Below are 24059 nucleotides of genomic sequence, written 5' to 3'. Positions count from 1 at the left end.
CACTATTTAGAATCACCCTCCCACTCCACATGGCTAATTTTGATAGCATGGTTTTGATAATTTTACCAGGAACTTCATAATTTAGCAAAATAAAAAGAGAAGCCTTTTAGGGAGAGGAAGGGGGAATACTAAAGGCTCCAGCTACAGCACCTTGCAGACACTGTGGGTTAAGTACACATCTTCAACAGAAACGTCCACTGTGTAGGATGGCTGAAACTAAGGGCTGAGCAAGGAGACACTCCATCATAACTAGTCTGGGCCCTTATGGGATTTCCTTGATTGAATTTCACAGGATGTAGCCACTGCAAATGCCTCTTCATTACTCACAAAAGCAATCTAATGAGCTTCCCTACTTTGATTAGGGCTAACATTTGGTTTGGAGGACAGCTAATGGATAATACTGTTTCCTGGAAAAAAAATGTTGGCGTGGAAGGACATCTTGTCTTGATTAATGCTATTGAATAATGAGGTCATTCAGCAATCCTAGATCTAGCTTCCTGGCTCCCACTACCAAAACAAACAATTCCTGATTTTACTTCTGCTGAAAAGCATTTTGAGAAGTACTTAAAAGGAGCAAGTAGGTTAGACTTAGAAGTTGAAATACTGATGTATACAGAGCTCCATAATACTGAGAAATAAGTAATTACCTTTCATAAAATTAAGCCATTTTCATTTCCCTATGCTCCCAAAAGAACATCCACTGTGAGCAAACAGATGTTGATGTGGTTATTCTACAGAGCTGCTGAAACAGACTCCAAGACAAGGCAGTTAAACAAAGGCCAAAACTACACCAATTCTCTCCTATGTATATGAAGACAAGGTTCAGATTCTACAACCATGTAACTTTCACTCCATTACAATGGCTGTGATTCAAGTCAGTATTAGTGAGGCACCAGTGATGTACTTCTGTAGCATTAACATGTCCCGTCTCACAAAGCATTACTCAATATAGCCTCTAGCCCTCTAGACATTATTCAAAATAGAACTTTCACTCTGTATTAAAAGCCCTTGAAACCATTCACATAAAATATACATTTGCACATTAGTGATATGAAAGGTGCAATGTGAGCTTCATAATTACAAGTAAAACGCCAACCAAGTCCTTTGTAAGTTGATACCAGAAGTGCAGTGGAGCCCAGGTGCACAGCAGTAACAGAGTCCACACAATGCTTGAAATAGACACTGCAAAACACCTGCAGTCTATCCAGTTCAGCCTGTTGTCCTTCTCCTTGAAATACCCCGTCAGTTCATTTTTAGTTCATTCTCTTTTAATGTTAATCAGTTTTATAGTTCTTATCTGGTGTGCACCTATATAATAAGCATATGCATTTAATTCAAACACATAAGAACGTGAGATAAGATATATTCATATTTGTGAGACTGCAGGTTAATTTGCAATGTGAGTCAAAATAAATAAAATATTTGCATGACATTTTTCTGAGCCATTGTGAAATACAAAGGAACATCTGTTGTGACAATCCAGTGATAGTTTTATTCCCAGTTTATCTGACGTTTTTTCTGCCCCCCTCCAGCAGGGCCAAAATTGAATCCTTCATCTAATGTGAATTTTTACAAAGAAAAATATGCACTGCAAAAGCAGGCAAAGGGAATTTTAGGTATGCACAATATGTGCATGTGGTAGGAATCATGAGGGGTCGAAAAATATCCAACCGTCATATGTCACATTGATAGAGACCTTCACCATCAAGTTGTTAAGGTGACTGTTCAGTGTTTTTGCACACAACTTATATTATACAACTAAATTTTGAACTCAGAAATGATTAGCAGCCAAAGCAAGTTTTTGTTGCTTTTAAAAACAGTAATCCTGAAAAAATATAATACTATATGCAAGTCATGTAATAGAAACCAATGGAGAAAGTCTTCATTTAGCCTGGAGCTATTATTTTAGAAGGTGCAACTGCAGTTTCCAATTTGTTTCCACTGCTTAGAGGCAGGATTCTCTTACCGGGTAGGGACAGGGACTTCTGTCAGAGCACCCAACATAACTGCCTGCTGCAGCCGGACGAAGGCAATGAAAGGACTGTCCAGGAAGTCTACCTCCCCAACCAGCACGTTGGAGGCCTCAGCATCGCGGGGTAATTTCTTCATGAATTTATTCTTCAACTGCATTAGTAGAAGAGAAAAGAAAATAAAATAAAGGCTTGTTAGGCATGCAGATAGAAACGTGCAATGAAATTTATCGAACATTCAGCCATGTTTCCACATGGGTCATAGGACCCAAACCTATCTATGTGTGTCATCCTCATTTGGTCTACTAATGATAGCCCTCTCCCCATCATAAATATAAAGTAGAAGGCTGGCCAGAGAAGCAGATGGCAATACTTGCATTCATGCCACTTTTTAAAAGCTGAATATTTCTGCTCTGAAAATCATCACCAGAAGAACAATCCTGCTACAGGTGCTTGTAGCCAAGCCAACACTGAGAATATCAGGCTTCTTGAAGGTTGTTTATGGATAGTATTAGTTTGGGCAGAAAAAGGTATGTGGCACTGAGAAAGATGAGTAGATGTGGGCAGTTTCAGGAAGAAGCACTGCATCAACTTGTTGCCTGGTCATCTGGGCAGAGGGCATGCACTTTCCACAAGTGAAAGTGCAATTTCAGGCTCTGCAGCTGCTGCTACAGAAATGACTGGCCTGACAAGAACAAAACCTGAAGGGTGGACATCATTCCAGCTGACCGTGCCAGGAGCTAGGCACATGCATTTTATTGCATACAAGTCTTTTCAAGTTCCAAGTGAAAGACTTAACTTACTGCAGGCTTTTAGAAGCAAGTTTCCTATGTCTGTGGCTTCTGCCCTATAGGTTTCCCAAAGCCGCTGCTCCCGTTGCTGGTGCAGGCCAGCACACGAGGAGTCACTGGGCAAAAGGAGCAAGTATGCTGGTTTTGAAACAACACTAACAACCTCAGCCAATGTCTAGGTGAGAAACTGGCTTGTTACTATTTCCCACATCATCACCTGAGCCCACAGCCCTCACCACAGGTTTCTGTGGTCAGAAGGGGTACAGAGGAGGATGTACTGTTGTTAGAGAACCCTGACCAGGAGAAACTCCTTTTTCTATCCTTGTAAGGTGAGATGCTACATCCCACATCTCCAGAAGAGCTCAAAGGAAGCAAAAGCCTTGGGTAGAAATAAAGTGAGAAAGGGCATCCACAGAGGAGAGAGAAATCAGAGCGAGTTTCAGAAAAAAAGAAAAGCATCAAGCCTGGAAGGAGGAGCCAGGTTAGACATGAGAGAAATGAGAAGGTGATTACTGCACACGCAAAACTCAAATGTACATAGACTCCAAACACTGAAAGGATGATGAAAAACTGGGAGCCACCATGCAACTAAAAGACCTCTCATGCTTCCACCATCAACTGAACAGTCACTGTTTCACGATCAAGTTACCGCAGCTGTTATTTTATCCTGCCACAGCAACTCCTAACTTGATCTCACTGTTTTCTCTGTCTCATAATATCTTTATATCAGAGTGAGTTTTTAAAAGCCTTGCCCAGAAATAAAAGCAGAGTTAACATCTGCAGTACACACATACCACTGCACAAGCTGTTGGAAAATCAGTGTGACCCACTGGTGAAGTACAGAAATCCACTTCAGCAGAGCCACCTACGATTCACAGCAAGCAGCTCTCACAACACAGTTTGGCTTCACAACTCTTATAAGCCCCAAAGTACATACTGAGCGATCATTTCAATATTTATAAACTAGAAAGCCTTAAACAAGCAAGAAAAAAATAGGGCATATGGTAATTCACCAACAGAATCCGTGTAATTTTAAATTGATGCTGTCAATTATTCACCACTAGATAACATATCCCATAGAAGAACAGGCAAATGACAAAATGCTCAGACAATTTTCACTCAGGGATGCACTTAGTAAAATCTGGTAAGGAATCCTGGTAGTCACCAACCGAAAGCTTCTTTGTACAATTCGACAAGACCCTGCTGTACCAGGAATTGTCTGTGGTGTGAAAAAGTGTCCTCTCTAAATGACCACAATATCTGCCACCTTGGACATACACCTGAACAAAGGCTTCCAGGAGAAAGCTGCAAGACCCAGCAGCTGGGAAGGATGCTGTTCCTCGGCCCCCCTTCTCTAGGCAGCATGTTGGAAAGCAGCAGAGATTCAGCCCCTTGCCCAGGCCATCAAAGTAAGATGCTTCTAAACAGCCTTCACCAACCTCAATAGAAGCTTTTCCTGATGACTAACATGTCTTCTCATTTTTCTGGGAGAGCAATGTTTGAGAGTACAGAAAGAGTGACTTGCTGATTCTTCAAAACATGGTACTTCTTTCCCTTTCATTTCTGGGCTAGGATGAAATATGAGAGCAACATGGTGCTTTTCTGAGAGCAAGGCCCTGTGTGATGCATGCAGCACAAGAATAAAAGACTTAAGATCTCTACCTGCATTGTTCAAGGCACAGAAAGGAACAAAACCAGCTAGCAGGCTTACTCTGATTAATGGTTTATCCCCAGAGGCTCAGATTACCCATTATAAAGGATGGGAAGGAATAAGCAGAATAAAAGATAAAAATCATCACAGGAAAAACACAGATTCTTAAGAAGTACAGGCTGGTAATCAGAGAAGAATAGTATATGATGAACTCACACATTTCAATAACTATTTTGTTGCAGAATAAATTGAACTATGAGACCAAAATTACTTTCCAATTGCCCTATTGATCTGTTTTACTCAGATTATTTCAACTTGTGCTTCCCATGATGCTTTCTACCATTATTCTTTTATTTTCAATAATCTTTGACTGTTCCTTTGTCCCTAGTAATGCAAACTCAAGTTAACATGGCCTTTTCTCTTCTTTTTTTTCCCCTTCCCTTCTCTTCCTGCCTAGCCCAGGTTTTGGGAAGGAGTTACTTTTTCTATTCTTCTTTCATTCTCTTCCTCACACATATTAAAGTAACAGAAAATTCTATTTATCCATCAAATTATCTTTGCCAAATTCTCCATTAACAACAACAGAAGTGTTAGAAACATGACAAAAGGAGCTGGTGAAAGCACCATAAGTAGACAACCAGTACAATTGCACTGCTCTTCTTCAAGCTTTGTAACTTTGCCATACTCAACATCTAGATACTAGCCTAAAAAAAAAAAAAAAAAAAAAAAAAAGCAGCATCATACTTTTATTTCTTCCAAATCAAGACAAGAGGTTGTATATCAAAGCAGATAATCCAAAAGCAATGCCTCTTGTTTTATTATGTTGGCTCACAACATTAGAGGTGGATGTTGGTGGTATGGCACTGGAGGTTGCACTTTCCCATCAATACTCCCTTATACTTCTGTTGCCATGTAAGAGATGGCAGCAGAGGCAGTCTGACAGAAAGGCATCTACATGAAAGTGTGTATGGAGTAAAGATGTGTCACTGAATTCCTCATTCCTAGAAAATCCTAGAAAAAAAATGGCATCCATTAACACTCATTGACACTTGCTGAACATTGATGGAGATCAACCTGCGGATGTGAGCACAGTGAGGCAGCGGGTGGCGCGTTTCAGCAGTGAGGACAGCAACAGTGGGTCATCTCCACTGGTGCACAGCTTATAGGCTCTTGTTCATCATTGGCAAAAATGCATAGCTGATGGTGCTGATTACGTTGAACAGTAGTGTTTTGTAGCTGAGAATTTGCTCTATCAAACAGTCTTATTGTGCTCTTTGTTGTTGCTGTCATTTCCATGGAAATAAACAGGAGGCATTACTTTCAGAGTGATCTATATATTAACTACAGTATATCACATTAGAAAAGTATTTAATAGAACTTCCTGTCTAATTTTGCTGCCTGAGTAATAAGAAAAGCACATGGAAATACATTTTTCATCATATTTAGAGTTTAACTCCTCATTCCTGGCAAGCCAGGAACGTTCTCTGTGATTCCCACCTCTTCCAAGATGATTACCCTAGATGACAAAGTCACCGTCAACACTCGGTCACCTAAAGCATCTTGTCAATGCATAGTGCAAATAAGTTCAGTCTGTTTGATCTGGAAACACCTACTCTAGTCCCTCCACTAGGATACATGTGCAGCCACAATCAGGGAAAAGAGCTCTCTGACACTGCAGATCTTCCTCTCCTTTCTGTATCAAAATAAAGCTGAACATAAAACAGATGACATTCCCAGCCCCTACATTAGGGACTTATTGTGTGTGGATATTCCAACTAGCAAACAAAATCAAATAAAATACAATGAAGATACGTTTTCTGACTTGACAAGGGAGACCAAGAAGAATTTCTGCTCCCTTACAACCTGTGAGAGTATTACAGCATCTACTGCTACTAAAGCATCAACCATATTAAAGGTCATCTACTTCCTGCACAAGCAACAGGAAAGCCTCAAGCCTGGGAGCAGCCCCAGAGGAGCTGACATGAGGTCAATCCACCAGTAAGGAAAGCAGCACTTATCAAAACGCATCAAAGCACCTGCTGTGTTATTTAACAGTGAGGGTCAAAACTGTAGAAAATTAAAAGTTTGGAAAAAGACCTAGAAAGATTCATTCATTTCCAGCAAAACTTCTCAAAGCATCCAAATTATTATATGAGGTCTAATTCTGCAGAATCAGGTCTAAGCACCAGAAGAAATCTACTGACTGGCATTGCTCTCATCAGCTAGATCCCAGAGTGGCTCTCAACTGTGTCTCTTCTCAAAATGTAGCTGTAACTTTACACTAAAAATAGTTGCTTATAGCTTGAAGGTTATGCTCATCTCTGCACCTATTTACTATAATTGTGTTTGTTCCATAGTGGGCATGAGCAAGCTCACAGTGTGCTGCAACATGCATCCCCTAGTTGACAAAATATTAACTAAGTCCAGCTGTGGAAGAATGTCATCAGCTGCTTATTTGATCATGGGCAAACACTGCACCAGCAGGATTTCAAACATCAGCCTCTCCTGGCTCTTTTCTGGTATCACCCTGGCACTTGAAATCTGAGCAGAGGCCACAGCCTGGCCTGAACTTGCCAGGAGAACAGGATTTCTGAATGTGCTCAGCTCTGAGATGGCTTTGTTTGCAACTGTCTGCTTCAGCAACAGCAGAATTTGTTGAAGGCCTCTGAAAATCCTGCCTTCAGCTGGTTCCTTCAAAAGCCCCTCACCCAGGGTGATCGCTGGAGATGCTGCTTGCCTGGCTAGCAGTAAATGGTACAGGCAGATGCACTGCCAGGAACACAGATCGGGGATAACATTAGGCTCGGCAATGAATCCCTAAGAAGCCTTGCGCTGGGCTTTACCAGGTGACACAAGGAAGTAGGACAATGCAAGAAGTCTCATGAAAAGGCATGATTTACTGATTCAGCAGGAAGACTGCTGGAACAATCTTAACTCCTACATGCTCCATTCGGAATTCCACCAGAGAAAATATTAAGGAACATGCTACCAGCTTCCCTATGAAAAATGGCTTGGAGATGAAAGATGCTGGGAAGGTGGTGATTGTACAATAAAGCACACATTCAGCTTTGCTAATAGACTGGTTGCACTGCTGCATGTTTTCCTAAACAAAGACAAAGTTTACTCAAACCCAGGCGCCTTTCTGACAGAACTAACAAGAAGGATCTCAAGCTCCCAAGGTATCAGCGCCTTCAGCCTCTCTGTCCAGCACATCACAACAGGATGACTAATTTGAGGAGAGATCATCACAGAGGTTTTTGTTCCAAAAGAGTTTTGCAGTACCACTCAACACTTGCTTAAATGATTTATCAGGTAGGTGATGGGAATGGTGCAGTCAGCACTTAAAATCCATTTTGAACCATTCCCTGAAGAAGCTTCAGAGAAGATCTGAGTCTCAGTAGCGCCAGAGAGGAGCAGGAGCAAGGCCTGGCAGCTTGGAGCACTATGTTCACTTTCCCAGCACTCTTCTAAATTGAGCATTGTTCTAACATGACCACTAATGCTGTGTTAAAGACAAAAAACCTTCAGTGCTGTAGCTGCAAAAGGGCAGAGCAACCTGAAAAATCACCATTTCCCTAAATATGTTTCAACAATTTGTTATTATCAGCATCACTTGAGATTTATCGGAAATTAAAGCAATTAGTGAGTACACACAGCCTTTATTGCATCTGTTCATTTACTCCCGGTCATTTTATTGTACTGTATACCTATCTGCCTTGTCTTCTCACAAATGTTGCTTTCCCCGCAGAACAGACTGCCGCACAGCTTATGAAGCAGCTCCAAACTGCTGTCGTTTCCAGTCTGAAATGCAAGTGTAAAGGACATGCAAGAGGACAGCTCACATTCAGGGGAGGCAGTCAGAAGCAACTGCAGTCAGCAGGGGCAAAAGGGAGCCCAGGTGAGTCATCTACCCCTGGTCTTCTTTGCAAGAAACAAATTAAGAAGCTAAGTAGACTTATTTTTCTAGATCACTCAATAGGATCACATACTTTGTCAAGTGTGGAAAGTCTCTTTGCTTTGTTTGGGAGCTCCTAGCACAACCAGGCTGCCTAGAAACGAGGTGAAAAAGAAAAGGTGAAAAGCAGTACTTGGCCAAACAAACACATGGCTCCTGTCCATGACCCCTGACACACTCTGCAAAGTTGTTTGTAGGCATGTCCATGGCAAAGAGAATACCCAAGGCAAGTGGAAACTCCATTAAATGAGTCATTAGTTTAAGCATCACAAAAACAAAACGAACAACAACAACAAAAAAAAAGCCACCATGAAGCAGCATTGAAATTATAACTACAGAAGCCTTTTAGGTAGTTACATTACTGTAATGATGTTTCAGTCTTTACAAAACATCCTGAAACGTGTAGGTACTAATCTTTGCAGAATCTGTCTGCACAAATCTGTTTCGTACTTGATCACCCCTAGCCTAAGGAAGAGTTACTGAACAGAATTCTCCATCTCTGTGAGCTAAAGTTAAGGTAAAGCACACCACCTGCTCAGGAACAGTTCCTTTTCAAGCTGAGGTTACCAAATTGTGAAAGCTTAAAAATAAATTGCTCTTTGGGGACTGTGTTCTGCAGCATGCCATATGGTGCCTATAACTAACTCCATATTTGCATAGGACACCTTGGTGCACTGGGCATGGTGATCAATGCCTGTTGTTGACTTTAGCGACTTATCTGTTAGTACTGCTTGGATTTAAATGCCAGTTGCATGGAGGGAGTATTGCTGATTAATTGCTGTGGGACACAGCACACTCACAAGAATATATTCGTGTGTCACCTAATAGCTATTTCACTACCACATACAGCTTTTGCAGATAGGCCCTGTTTGAAAAATTGGCTCTAAATGAAAAGAGGGCTGGAGCAAAGGAGAATTTAGTTAGTAAAGCAGAGGCCACAATTTGCTTGAGCTTTTCTGCTCTGTGGGAGAGCAGCTGCCTTTATGGGGCACCACCATTGTGTTCACTTGATAGAAGCTTCTGAGTTTGCAGCAGGGCAGCCTCAAAAATCCTAACAGCAAAAAGGAAAAATTAAAAAAAAAAAAACCATTATTCATATCTAATTTCATTGCACAGGTACAGCAGAAATCTAATAAACCTCATCTCATCCTTATAATAACAATAAAACTAACTCAAAAATAAAAGGCCATGCATTGACTTCATTTAAGGAAGTTACAATCAGATACTTACTTCATAATATAAAGGGACTGAAGCACATGCTTAAATTCTCCTTCCCAATTAGCATAATTTAGTTGCTGTCATCAGTGGAACTGAATGACCAAAGCAAACTCCACTGGCATGAAAAATCGGGAACACTGTATCTGGCAAAAACGAAAATTTCCATATCTGGGCGTCTGCTTGAAAGCCCAAGGTGGCACATTTTCAAAGTGACAGTCTGGAAAAAGCAGAGCTACCAGGGCTTTCCCATACAGGGAAGGAAATGCTCAGACCTCCTTCTTTATTCCATTCATCATTTTACAAGTCTCTCTCCTCTTGTTTGAGTTGCAGTTTATCAGGCAGAAGACACCCAGGTCATATTTAGCACCTCCACCAGAGAATCCATTCCAAGCTGATCTTTTTCACCCAACCATGCAGCATTTCTACATTCGCTATACCCTCCAGCAACACGGTATTAAAAATAGCCAGCGTTCAATTTAGGGCCAAAAAGAAGGGAAGGAACCAATGTGAAGGTTAGGGTATGATTTTTCCACAGGCTTCCACTCCTGCATGGTGCATGGTGCAGCAGGAGGCCCAACAAGGTGCTGCAGCTGGTGTCAGAGGCAAGGCACAGCCTTGGTATAGGCAGAGGTTGGGGTTCCCTAGTGTGCTGCTCCCCATAATCTCAGAAGAAAGTTAATTTGCCTCCTCTGTGCAAGGTAGGAGCTCTCACTCAGCTCCACTAAGAGGAGCTCTTCCCTGTGCACAGCAAAATCTGAGCATTCAAAATCTGCACTGATGATACAGATTACCACAGAAAGCCTAATTGCATGCACAGTGCTTTGTACAACTAAATGAAGGCTTAACGGTCCCTGATCACAGGGAAAAAGGATCCAGTTCCTCAAACTCCTGTTACATCAAAGCTAAGCGCAACATGAGGAATCTTCCAGTCTGCCAGGCAGCAACAGACTGCCTGAGAGCATGCAGAGATGAGGTCAAGTGAACAAAGGCTCACTGGAACAAACCACTCCACAGTTATAGGGGAAATAAATGAAAAAGAGGGAAGGGGGTACATAATTTATCAGAGCCTGTGTAAAAATTGGCTCCACTTTGTTTACTCTGTGCAGGAGTATGTATGCAAAGTAAATCCCCCAGGAATTTTTATGTCTCTTTTTTTCTGAATCCATCTACATATGCGTCTTCCATGAATGCTTACCTAAAAGGATACCTTTAATGCTCTGTGTTTTGTCTATGTACAGAACTCCATCACCAAGGAATGCACGAAACGTGCTCTGCTGACACTGTAGGGAAAAACTACGCAAGCAAAACTGTTCTATGCATCAAGACAAAAGGCCAAAGTAAATGAAATTCCAGTTAACTAAACTTCCTAGAAACATTTCCTGTCTTTTAAAAAAGGTGGCAACAAACTATACTGGAAGATAGTTATTTTCATTTGAGCTCCATGGAGTGAAAGTAGGTCATCCAGGCTGACAGACATAGAAATTAGCAATCTTTGCTTGTGACTGCGGAGATTAGGAGATGTTGTTCAAACAGGAAAAGCAATGAATTGCTCTCACCATTAATCAATGGACTTCATTTCAAACAGTAGGATCCCATCAGTCCTCCTAGGAAAGGCATGAAGATTTCTCTCAACAAGGCCAATTTCTTTTTTAACTTTAGAGCTGGCTTTGGCATAGGTTTCCTGTTGATATGGAAACACCCATTTGAATAAGCACTGCACACACCACAACAAATAAGAAGGGTTTTGTGCCTCTCTCTGACTAAATATTCCAAGTGACCATATTCATTCAGAGTTCCTTTTTGTCCCCACATACAAAGCCTTTGACACTGGAGATAACACTAGGTCAGTAAACATCTCCTATATATTATTCATTTTGTTTATGCTGTGCATCAGCTCAGCAATAAAAGGTCCTGGATAAAAACAGATTTTCTTTAAATGTTCCCTTTATTTTTCATCTTGAGCATTAAAAATGTCCTCGTGCTTCACCCATTCAGAGCTGCCAAGGACATTTCAACAAAGCATGACCAGAGGACTTCTCACAGGACAAGGAACAGAAGTAGTACCAGTTCTGGGAACAGCACACCATCCCCAGCTTCCTACAGCAATGAAGGGGCTCAGAATGGCTCTGCCCTGACTTTTCTAAATAGCTTTCATTCACAGGTAACTGCCCTCTCAGTTGAAATACAAATAAGTATTTTCAAATGATTAAGACTAGAGGAATCAAAAGATAACTGACAAAGCTATATCTTAGCACCATGAAAACAAATTGCAAAGTGTTGCAAAGACCAAGAAAACCTTGTTCTCCTCAACAGCCTGCTTTAGTGGAGATACGATACTCCGTGAGTGAGTAAGTGGGGACTGAGGAGATAAGAGAGTTGTGCCCTGCTTCCCACACAGCAGCAAGCTAGGTGCCTTGCCTCTTCCTCCTCGTAACAAGACTGTGAGCCCTTGACCCGGATGCAGGCACCGCGTAGTTTGAAAAGTCTCAAAAGGGATAAACCAAGTGAAAATTGAAGGTATGCTGCCAAGTGAGAACTCATCCCAAGCACAGTTTAAGAAATACTAAACATAAGCAAAGCCACTATTTCCATGCATTAATCATGTGGGGACGCCTTTATAAACATTCTCCTGAAGCTCAGACACTGCAGCTCCGGGACCATGTGTGGGAACATAGTTGGAATCTGGCTAGAAAGCTGAAAACTGCACTGAAAATTTTGTCTGTAAGCGCACTGCAAATCCGAGAGAGGGAAAAGGAGTACCAGTAAAATCTCACAGAGCAAGCAGACATTGTTAGCTGTGCCAGGAGAGAAACAGTGCAAGTGAACATATGGGCACTAAAACCAGGGCCAGAACAGAACAGACTTAACATTCTTATAGAGGCTGCCAAAGGTGCCACTAGGCTAATGGATACCTGCTCTCACTGCTGCACAAGTGTAACTGACACAGCAAAGGATAACACAGATCTGAGCAAAGAGCTTCCCCAAAGCTGTATGGATCTCTTTGTGTGCACAGCATGCAGCAGCAGCAGGACTGCTTCTCACCAGGGTGGGTCATCCAGATGGCTGCAGGCTGGGTAGGCTTTAATCTGCAATGCAGAATTGCCAGTATGGCATAATTACACTGGCAACCCTTGTAAGTGCAGGCAGAGCTCTAATAAACTCAGACAGGAGTGTGGAATGCCACCAGCTACAAAGAGGAGGCAGTCAGTTTGGGATGCCTCTGTGCAGGCCCTCACCTGATGCTGCTGGCAGGATTCAGCTGTCATAGCCACACAGCTCCTTTCTTTGACAAAAGGCTGCTTTGCAGGCTGGCAGGAGTTCAGACAACACCAATTAAAACTAGGAAATGGCTGAGAGACATAAACATATTGGAAAGGCTTATTTGCATTGAGTACATAAGATGTGTAACTTGGCTAGCATGCATGTAAGACAGCAGAAGCATCAATATAAACATGATGCTTTCTAACCACAGTTGCTTTAATAATCTAAGGCACAAAGACAATAATTTTAAATTTATTATTTATTATCTAACCCTAATTTTCAAGGTGTACTCTCAGCACTCCTGTCCCTTTTTCTGCACAAGGTGTACAAACTCCTCCACCTCCTGGATCTGGAACAGTCAGGCTCACAGCTGCAGCAAGATGCCAGTATCCAATCAGACTAGCACAAGCAGTTAGAATATACAGGTGTACATCCCCCCTTGCCTTCCCTCAGTTGGGTGATCCACCAGAAGCGTCTGCTTTAACTAGACTCTGTTGCAGACCAGATCAAAGCAATTGGAATACAGAAAAAATTGTCCGTAAGTCCTGCTGCCTCTGCTCACCTATCTAGCTGAAAATGACCATTTGCAGCCAACACCTCATAAAATAAGACAAGTGAAGGCAAATCACTTCTCCACACTGCTACCTCAAGAAGTGTTTTGCCAATACAAATACAATGAAATGGAATACACCTCATCTTTCTTATTTATCCCTATAAATGGCCAAAATATCAAGCAATCCTGAAAAAAGCACCATGATAAAACAGCAAAATCAAATTTCATTGTCCTCTATTGAAGCTGTTTATCGTCAGAGCAGTCTGAGTCAGGGACACGGCAACTTCTGAAAGACACTCAGGGTGCTGAACCAGTCTCTTTTGCAATCTAAATGAATGCAACGAATGAACCATCACTCTCATAGCAGAGAGGAGACAGTTCATGCAAATTATCTAACTTCAGTTTTCATTAATAATACACTGCTAATCACACAGAGCTGTCTAAGTGCTTAATACTACCGACAGATTTTGTTTAGCCTTTTGTTTAGCTACAGGACAAGCTTTCCATACGTGCTGGAGAAGGAAAGGGAAGACTTCTTTTGGAGTTCCCTTCTTTTTTCCAGTTATTAGATCTGCAACACAGCATGCTTACCAAGTGGAACAAAAAAGGGAATAAAAGCCTACTTTCTCTTTTCTTCTGCCCCCAAAAACCTCCCAGTAGTGATCATTAAATATCCTGTTGTTGTAGCTTTTATCCTACAAGTTCAGCTGGAGACCTGATTGGCAAAAGGTTTACTGTACCTTGGTGATCATCAGTAGATGCCTTGAAATAACAGTGTAAGATGAATTCAAGACTGAATGTGTGTATGGTAACTGCTGAGTCACAGTCTGAACTACTGATTGAGCAGCTGGGGAAAGGACCAAGTCAGCCCTGGGAGCACAGGTGAAGGCAGTTCACCAGTTCACCTGTGTGACCAGAAGGGGTGGAGCCTGGCTGCAACTCTCTTAGACTTCATTTAAGGACTGACTGTCACTGTGGAAGGATCTCTGGTTAGAGATCCCTCCCTTGTGGAGTTTCCTTTGCAAGCCTAGATCTTCACAGACAGGTGAGCACTTTTACTTTGTAACACCTTTCCATCATGCTAGTCTCTTTGTCATTACTCCTTCTGCATCACCATCCTATTGTGTTGATCTTTCTGGTTATTACAATGTGCCTCAGAAAAAGTGTCTATACTTCTGCCCTACCAGAAGGGATAACTGTCTGTGAATGCCATCATACAAGGTGTTCAATGCAGGCGGCCATAAGAAGGGAGCTGAGTGGTCTGCTTAAGTTTAAAATGAATTAAAGTGGACAACACTGTGCTTTATCAGAAGAGTTACTTTCCCATTGTATGGCATCTCACCATTTTCCCAGGTTTTACCTGTACAAAAAAACAAAGAATCCAAGACAGAGAAGCAGAAAAATCCAAAGACATCAGGACACAGTGAGCAAGGGTTTTCAGGCATGGTGCAAAGCAGCTTCATTTGACACTAGCCCACATACTAACAACACAGCAGGGACAGCACAGTTCTGATGTCCGCACACAACATTGCCAGACCATTCCTGACTCTGCATTACAGAAACACAGGCTCTATTAATACTCCTTTCCCTAGGCCACAAGCTGCAACTGCCAGTATTATGCAGTGGAGTTCAGTGCACACCATGTTCTGTCTGTCACAGACACGTGCAAGCTGAATCAGTACGATCAATGTAACTTCTGCAACAAGTCATCCAGTAGTTAAAGATTTCTGTAAACTCTACATTTTGCTAACTAGTCCTTTCTTTTCTTGTTTCAGCTTTGACACTGTTTGCTTTTTGCAAACCAAATGGGGAAAAAATGTGCCATGATATTTGAAATGTTGTCTTTCACCTACATCACCTACACCATGTATTAAACTCTCCTTTCAGACCAGGAGGCCTGCAGAAAGCTGCATCAGATAGAATACATAGGATAGAAGCCTTAAGAAAAGTTCAGCAATAGCACGACTGAGCTGATGCTGCTGATTTCAAAGCTAACAGCAAGGCTACTGATGAATTCTTTGAGGGGAAAAAACGGCTGTAAGTAAAGCCTGTGTCTGCTCCTTCAGTGCCTTTCAGCCAAGGAGCTCCTTTCCTCTCCTCTCTAGCTAATGGCTCTTTACCCTGGCACTTAGGGAATAGGCAGCACTTGCTGATCTTCTGGGAAGAGCCCAAGCATCCTTTCCTGACTGCATCCTTTTCCGAGGCAGATTCTAAGTTCATTTTCTTTACCTCAGATAACAGCTTAATGGTTACCCCGTAAGAAGATTAACTCTTGAAAGTGTATTAAGACAGCGAAGACTATGAGAAAAGCAAAACAAAAGCAAGATCAAAGTAAATCCAAAGTAAGCATACAACCATCCCTTCCCTAAGGGCAGAGGAACCAACCTCACAAAGTTTACTGCAGGTAAGTCTGAGTGCTATGTAGGATTTTAATTAAATCTTATCTCTTGTTATTTCTAGTTGCTGTACTCACGTCAGTGTGTCCTAGGACCACTGTAAATATTTTCTTGCTGTGCTCCTATCCTCAGTGCTGTCACTCTTCAAAATCCATCTTTGCACTCTGTGAGAAACCCAGAGTGCTGAGCAGAACATCCAGCCAGGTTCAGGACCAGTGCAGTAGAGCCTGGCTCCTCATCATATAGAGGTTTCAGTGACAAGAAAGCAGAGAATTATTGTCTTCACTCACTTGCCTCAGACACTGTTCTCCTCTGCTCTTGGAAGAGCATGGTCCAGCTGCTACAACCTCCACCACGTATTTGCCTTTGAACATTGGTATCTTTTCTCAGCTTCCTGCAATGATTCTGCAGGGCAGGACAAACCTCAAGCAAGGCATCCTCTAACAGATCTCAAAGAAAACCTAAAAACTGTCCAGTGCTTCCTAGCACATCTCTCTGATGTTCCCTCAGCTAGAATCCAAGCAGCTGTAACACCTCTCTGTTTTATGACTGCGCATCACCTAGTTGCTGTCATGGCACAGATCCATGAAGGCATGAATACATCTGTCTTAGCTCAAGCTGCTTAGCTGTTGTCTGTGATAGCAGAGCTGCTTCTGCAGGTAGCAAGGCAATTACGCAAGAGGTAACCAGCCCACCTCAAACCTCAATTGACTCTGCAATCCCTGCTCTCCACAGGGACTGAAAAATAAGCTCAGGAGACCAGGATTAACAGCAGACACTGCCTTTGTTAGGAGGGGTCAATCTGGGCTTTTGCTTTTGTAGCTGAGGTTTCACCTGCCTACTGCTCCTTAGCTCAATTATCTTAAACAAAAACAATGAGAAAGCACCAGAAAACAGCATTGCCCTGGCGCCCACATCGAAGCACCACTGTCAATAATAGGCCAGCTCCAAGAGAAAAGATGCGATCAAATATATTAGATAACATGCCAACACATTCCACTCTTCTGCAGAAAATTCCCTCCCTCCAGTGTCCTCTTCTGACCTTTTGTTCACTCCAACCTCAAAGCCTACCACTGGAAATCCCCTGTTATTAGGAACAAGGAGTTGAAATTGACAATTCAGTATTGAAAGCAGTCACATCCCCACTTCATAATCTTAACATCTATGGCAAAACTCACCCCACCGCTCCCCTCAGTATTCACAGAGCCTGCAGAGGACTCACCCACCATCTTCTCTCAATCTGGAAGGTCCCTGCTGAAGACAAATGACCTGTTGGTGGCGTGGCAACTGCAGACTGCCAAGAGAGATCTGCACCAGGTTTGGCTCCAGAGAGAAGATTTTCTTTGCAAACACATTGCAAAAAAATATCAGGATCATACAACAGAAGACACCAGTTTTCCACTCAGACCTTACAACACCCTGGGAAATACAGCAGGTGGGTGCCCAGGATCAGCCAGCTTTTCCAACAGAATGTGATGGAACTGCTGCTGAGTGGAGACACAGCTTCTCAAGATGCACAAAGTTAAAGATCCCTGGAGTTGAAGACTGAAATTGGGTAAAAAGATACTCCTAGGTAAGCTGAAAGTACTGAAAAGTACAGCCACTTTCAGGTGCTAAGCTGATTTTAGCAAGGGGAGTCCAGGACCTGCTGGCAAGAGCTGCTTCAAAGGATGATCCACATCCTTTTCCACATAGTACTGTGTGACAGTCACAAAACCTGCTCTCTCAAACCTTATTAAGAGAGGGCTTGGGGCCATACTGTAATTCCAAAGCATTCATCACCACCACTTCTCCAAGTGGCAAAGTACTGGAGAAGGGAGAAAGACAGGAAACATCATCTGAGCTGTACACTTCGCGCTTTGAAGAAAGAGCATCCAGAACCCTCTACTTTAATTCTACCAAGGTGTCTTTCTGCTCAGTAAAAACCTATAGAAACAGATAAAAAGGAGATTCTGGTTTTATTGTCACTACTGTAAATGGCATCATTCCAATTAGTATTAAAGATTGCAAAATTGAAAGTAAGGATGTAGGTAGGCAGGAAAATTATTGATGCTATATTAAACTTTGTTCAAAGCCTTTCTTTTCCTTTAAAACACACACACACAATACTCTCCTTTATACATGCAAAAATAATGTTTGATGGAAAAGATCTGGTCCCAGTATAACTCCAAGAAATTGTTACCAACAAATTTCAGACTGTCACAGTTTAAAGACAAACTGACCTCTGATACACACACACAAATAAACAGAAAACAGCACAGCCTCTTTCTTCAGTAGACTGATATCTCACTGTATGGCCTCATTAACTGTCAGGCTTCCAGATGGGATACGAAGATAATGAAAGCCAGTCACTCTGATGTCAAGGCAAGAATCTGTTCTCTTTCCAGCTCCTGTTGTCATAACACCATGAATTATTCCCTCGTGCCTGTACAGCATGCTAACTTCTGCTCAAGAAATTTGCCAGGCATCATCGCAGTCTCACAGATTTTATCAGGACAGGAGTTTCAGTAAATCAGTAATGAAAATTGAGAGCTAAGGTGATTTCTCAGACCAGCTTCAACAAGCATACAGTACAAGGGTTCCATTGTGCAAAGTTCATCAGAAGGACATGAGCTAATTAACTAAGCGGCTTTTTGGAACTTGTTAGTTTAAAAGTAACAGTTTTCACTATAAACAGTAAAGTATTATCTATACTGAAAGCTAAAAACTTTGGAGTACATTTCCAAATTGGATTTATTGGCAGAACTCAGTATCAGCCCCACCAAAACATTTTAGTATACAATTCTAGACAAAAACTCTATTATCTGTACGTGTCCATAGACATTTCAGTAGGAGGAACAATTGAGACCACTTGTACTAATGAAATCTAAGAAGCCTGCTGCAACATTCAGACCTAGTTTTCTGCTGCTCTAAGACCCCAATTATAGTCTAATTAAAAATGTAAACCAGCAGTCTTTCCAGTGAAAAAGCAATTTTACAATTCCTCTTACCTTGAGTGTGGCTAAGTACACTAAAGTATTTTGGAGAAAAAAATAAATGCAGCCGTATGTTCCAACTGAAAAATACTGCAAAACACACTGCACTCTTTTTTTTTCCACTGAAGTATTTTCTGTATGTTAAAGGAGGTACCAGAGGGAATTTTTTTCATTGCTCTATTACATAAACTCTGCACATTCAACATTATGGGGCTGTTTGCCTTACCAGCCATTTCTTTCCTTTGTGTGGATTTTTCAAATACTGAAGAGGAAGATAACATACTTTTTAGTATCTGAAAATAAAAGTAGCACAGACTGCATGCCAGGTGAGGAATAAAGGACAGCAGGACTGGAGAAAAACAGGTATGCCACATTCAATTAAGCAGAACTCATTTTTTTCTACAGTTATGTTGCTCTGTCGCTTTATGGAAGAGCTCCACTTCCAGAAGAATACAACCAGGCTTTATTCAAAGGACTGGAGTTTTTTCCTCAGCTGGTGAGCATATACTATCTAACCCAAATAATTTCCTAGGGTAACTCTCATTCATATTCAGAATAATCACAAGACTAGAGAGTGTTGAGAGATGCAGGGAAAAAAAAGTTTACCAAAACAAATGGTCATGCTTTGAAAATAACCCACTTTATAAACCAAGAACATTTTTTGAAATTTGTAGAGATCTCATTTAAACACCAGGTTTCAGAGAGTTCACAAAGAATCACTACACCCCTCACACTCTTAAGCTTTAAGTAAGGACAAGAACACACACAAAGTCCATATGATAATACCATAAACATCACTCTGAAAAATCAGACAAATTTTTTGGAGACTGGTAAAAAAGAGTTCAGTTCTGCAGACACTAAAGACCAATTTTAACCTTTCTATTCATCTACGTTTTGAAGCTGTTCTTCCACACTTACCTTTTAGCATAGCTGTATTTCAGAAGCACCACAAAGGGTGAGGCAACACGTTCTATTACAGCAGCTGCTGTAGTGGGGACACATTCCCCTCAATGCTCTGGCTCTACTCCATCCCACCTATGAATATAAACCCTGGCATGCTGCTTGACCTGAGCTACTGTGCTGTGAGACCTCTGCTGAAACCCTGAAGAGCCTCTTTTCAGCAGGAAGCAGATTAGATACATCAAGATCAGGATGCCATCCGTTCCCTTCTCACAGACATCAGCAGGATGCCAGGCAGCTTCCATACATGGTGGTACTTGCTTCACATCTTGCAAGAGTTTAACAAGGGCTGATGAAGTGTAAGATCTGTCATAGGACTCGGAAATAACTGACTCACCTTGCTCACTTTCTTCTTTTTCTTCAGATCTCTGTTACAACTATTCCTTCCTCAATACCCAGCTCCTAACCAAACACATCACTAGGCGAAGTCCGAATCTGAAGCTTACCTGATCTTTCTCAGGCTTGTCAGAGATGTCATTCAGACTGGTGGAAGTCAGATTTCTGTGAGTCATGGCTGGACTGCCTGTAAGAACAATGCCAATACCAATTAAAGCACCTATTTAAATCCAGTCAGAAGAACACAGAGGCTCAGGCTACAGCAACACCTTTCCTTGCACGTGGGAAGTTGATGTGGGCAATTTAAGACCATGACAGGCTGCTTTCTGTAACTTCACGTGGCACATGGGATAGAAAAATTCTAAACCTTGTTCACCTCTGACCCAAAGCATTCTCACAGCTCATAGGACTGCAAAAAAATATCTAAGGACATCTCCTAATTCCTGTCTGGGTTGGCGGGGAAGCAAAGTAGCAACTGGCTGCTGAAAGAAGCAACTGGGTCACCCATTCTTTACAGAACAGGGGGACACTCCCTTCTTGCTGCCAACCTTTTGCCATAGCTATCCTACAGAGATGCTATCTACCTGCATTCTTCTGCACCCAATACTTCAGCTCACAGGAGGAAGGTTGGCAGCTCTTGGTCTTTTGAAACAGCAGATAACAAAATTCTACTTTTCTACCACTAGCCATATTAAATAAACTCATGAACCTTAGGAGTTTTACTGTTTGAAACAACACATGTGTCAAATCAATAGGCAAAAAAGTCTCCAGTTCCTGACACCAGATACTTCAGAGAGAAAGGAAAGTACTGGAGACCAAGAGCTAAAGCCTTTAAACTCCACTTCTCTCTCAAAGGCCAGCTGCTCCTCTAAGCTGGATATGATGGCATTCAAGCACTGCTTACTCTCTTTTGGATTACTTTTCCTATTTACTCTTATGTTCTCAAAGAGTAGCTGACTATATGAAAATAGTTTTAAAGGACTTACAAGAAAATCTAGAAATAGCCATAATCATGAAAGAAGAAAAATCATAGAATAGCAAAGAAACTTCTGGGATGGATACAACATCCCAACAGTCAGCAATCAGCATGCTCTTTAATAATTGTTCTGAAATTTTTCACCCTTCTCCCAGAAACCAGAAGCATAGCAACAGGAGCTCTTACCAGTATTTCTGATCATGAGCATAATTGGAAAGAGAGAAAACACTCAGAAAGAAACTGCACTGAGGCACTTCCCAAATTCTGTGATATCTCTAGGCTAGTGTATGTTTTGAGAAAACGTTGATTAAACTTATGGTTTGATATTCATAACAAAATGAAAGTTCAAATTTTCAGCAACTCCCACAGAGAAATGAACTTGGTAATATATCTGAATATCAAGAAATAGGTAATAATTATATAAAATAACAACTAATAAATACAAGGAGTCATAAGAAAAAGATCTGGACAACCCCCCCCTCTCCTTTCCCCCCAGAAAGGAGATATTGTTTTCCTTACAATATGTTTCATATATACAGAGACAGATTTATGATATTCTTTCTCATGAGCCACTCTGAATCACAGTATATGCTGTGCATTATTGCCACATCCAGGAATGATGACACAGCAAAAACGAAGCACAAGTGTATCTTATAAAAGGAAGATCCTCAGATTTTTCTTCTTCATGTTGTTACTGCTTGCCAAGCTTAAGACCCCACCTATATCTACTAAGTTCTTACAAATGTGTTTATTCATAGCATGAGAAATGCTACTTGAAGGACTGGTTTAAGTTACATATATAAGTAACTATTCTCCTAATTATTAGCAAGCCAAACTTAGAAATATTTACAGCACTTGATTGACTGTTTGATATGAATCTGTACAGAGGAGATAAGCATGTATGCAAAACAGGAAAAAAGCGATTAAACTTGTTTATGTACATTGCATCTCTTACGTGGAAGAGACGTTACTTTGTGTTTCTAAAAAGGTGTACATAACACTTTGAGATGTAGATACTTAATAAATAATAAAAGATTAGATGGACTTATTTTATATATATATATATATATTTTTTTTTTAAAAAAAAAAATTTTTTTTTTTTTCTAAGAAGCAGGTTCCTGGAAAATTGAATCCCATTACTGAAATCCAAGGCTCCTTTTTCTTACATGGTGTGACTAATTATCTTTGAAAGGTTGCACAGATACTGTCAAAGATTTCCCAGACTTTTGGCAAATCTATAACGATAGTGTTAAATTAAAATGAAAGATTGAAGCTCTATATAGAAATGCACATGGCTGTTTTGCAAATCTGAGCCAATACAATCAATTGAAAAGGCAGGGAAGCACTTTCTTTAAAACATGAAGATTGTTCACACTGGTAATTGGTTCCATGCAGGTCAGTGACTCAAAGCAAAGTCCGTATCAGTTCATTTAAGTGCTGGCAAGTGATAGAAAATAAAGAAAAAAGTATTCAGCGGAGTTAAACAGATCTGGAGAAGTTCAGAGTCCCATGGAGATGGGCAGATCCCACACAGCCTGCCTGCACAAAACCGGTTCGTGAGAGCTTTTCCACTGTTGTAGCCAGGGAGAGTGCAGCACAGAGACCCATTTCCTCTTCTTCCAGTCTTATCATGATACCTTTGAGTCTCGGAATGGCTAATGCCTCTAGCTGAGAAGGAACTAAATATGGCTTCCAAAACGCTCTGAAGAAGTGCAGAAAATGCAGATGATTTTATTTTATAGGGTTGTTAAACATGGTTTTAATACAATTTATTCAGAAGTGCTGCATTACATAATTGTAGAGTAAGGCATGTGCTAAAGCTCTCTTCATTTCCATAGCACCACTTGGGCAGTTTTACAGATTTCTGGGTCCAGTCCTGAAAATTAGAGTCCCCAGCTTTCATAGCTGATAACTTTCTGGACTACAGCATGTATTTCCCCTATTACTAGAAGTATGGGACTGAAGATTTGTTAGAACATTATTACCCTTTCTTGCTAAAGGAAGTGGCTAATAACTATCACCTCTCTCTGCTTCTCAAGCAGCAATTACCTTTTCTCTCAATTTCCCAGCACAATCAACATAATCACACCAAACTACAGTAGCTCTTCTCAGAGGATCCTTTTTTTTTGGAGGTTTCTCATTTTTATTCCAGATACAGACAGACCAATGTGCCAAAAAACTTGCACCCTTTCCGCTTCTATTTAATAAAGATACCACATTTCCCTACAAACATGGCCTTGTAAATGCTCTTAAATCATGACTGCTAGCATTACCTCTGCAAGGCCAAACAAGGACAAGGGAATGGAGCCCAGAAGTGAGGGCACCAGACAAAGCTCTGTACAAAAAGCATGAACCTGTGGGGTTGAAGGGTCTCATGAAACTTCTTTGTCACAATCCTCAGGCTGAAAAGCATCCCCCTCTCTCACCCATAAATCTCTAGCTGGCAATTCAACACTGCTCTTCTGTTTCCTTTAAAGAAACTTCTTGTTTTACTTCTTACTTCAGTCAGTGACAGATTGGAAACCATAAGCATCACCTTTAATCATCTTTGCTGACCTAAGAAACTTGACTGCGCCGCAGCTTGCATTTAGAAGTTTGCCCCAAATCCCTACATTTATACTGACTGTGAAGTAAAGCCACTGAAATGCTGCTACAAATGCAGGATGTGTTACGTGCAAACCTGTACCAAAAGCCATTTGGCTTTGTGGACATCATCATTCAAATCTGTACAGCCCAGATCTCCAAACTCATGTTTCTAACGGCTGCACCACTAAAGACTTGAAGTCAGGAAGGATGTGGCATTTTTTTGGTTGTGTGTAATGAGCTGCTCATAAGAGCAAACTCAAACATTGAAGATGACCGTGACAGGGAAACATGTGGCAAGCCCAGCAATATCACTTGTGAGAAAGACAGGAAAGAGGGGACTGAGTCCTCAGGTGTATAGCTTCTCTGAGTGGAAAAAAAAATACAGGGGCAGAAGAAAGCAACAAGCCTGTCAGTCTACAGACTCTCAGTGC

The 24059-nt window shown here is 41.3% G+C and overlaps 1 protein-coding gene across 1 annotated transcript in view; it reads right to left on the bottom strand.

Moving 5' to 3' along the window:
* SLC4A4 (solute carrier family 4 member 4) overlaps nt 1–24059 on the bottom strand; it is a gene marked incomplete at its 3' end in the record, with an annotated part of 159499 nt that overhangs the window by 52422 nt on the left and 83018 nt on the right. The window contains exons 6-7 of the mRNA XM_079535009.1: nt 20177–20253; nt 1967–2124 (exon numbers count right to left, since the gene is read on the bottom strand). Of these exons, the coding sequence (XP_079391135.1) occupies nt 1967–2124; nt 20177–20253 (235 nt within the window). The remainder of the gene's footprint in view (nt 1–1966; nt 2125–20176; nt 20254–24059) is intronic.

Source organism: Tetrao urogallus (genome assembly GCF_951394365.1).
Source record: "Tetrao urogallus genome assembly, chromosome: 4".
NCBI lineage: Eukaryota > Metazoa > Chordata > Aves > Galliformes > Phasianidae > Tetrao > Tetrao urogallus.
The sequence above is the reverse complement of the archived record's forward strand: the minus strand, read 5'-3'. Positions and strand labels throughout refer to the sequence as shown.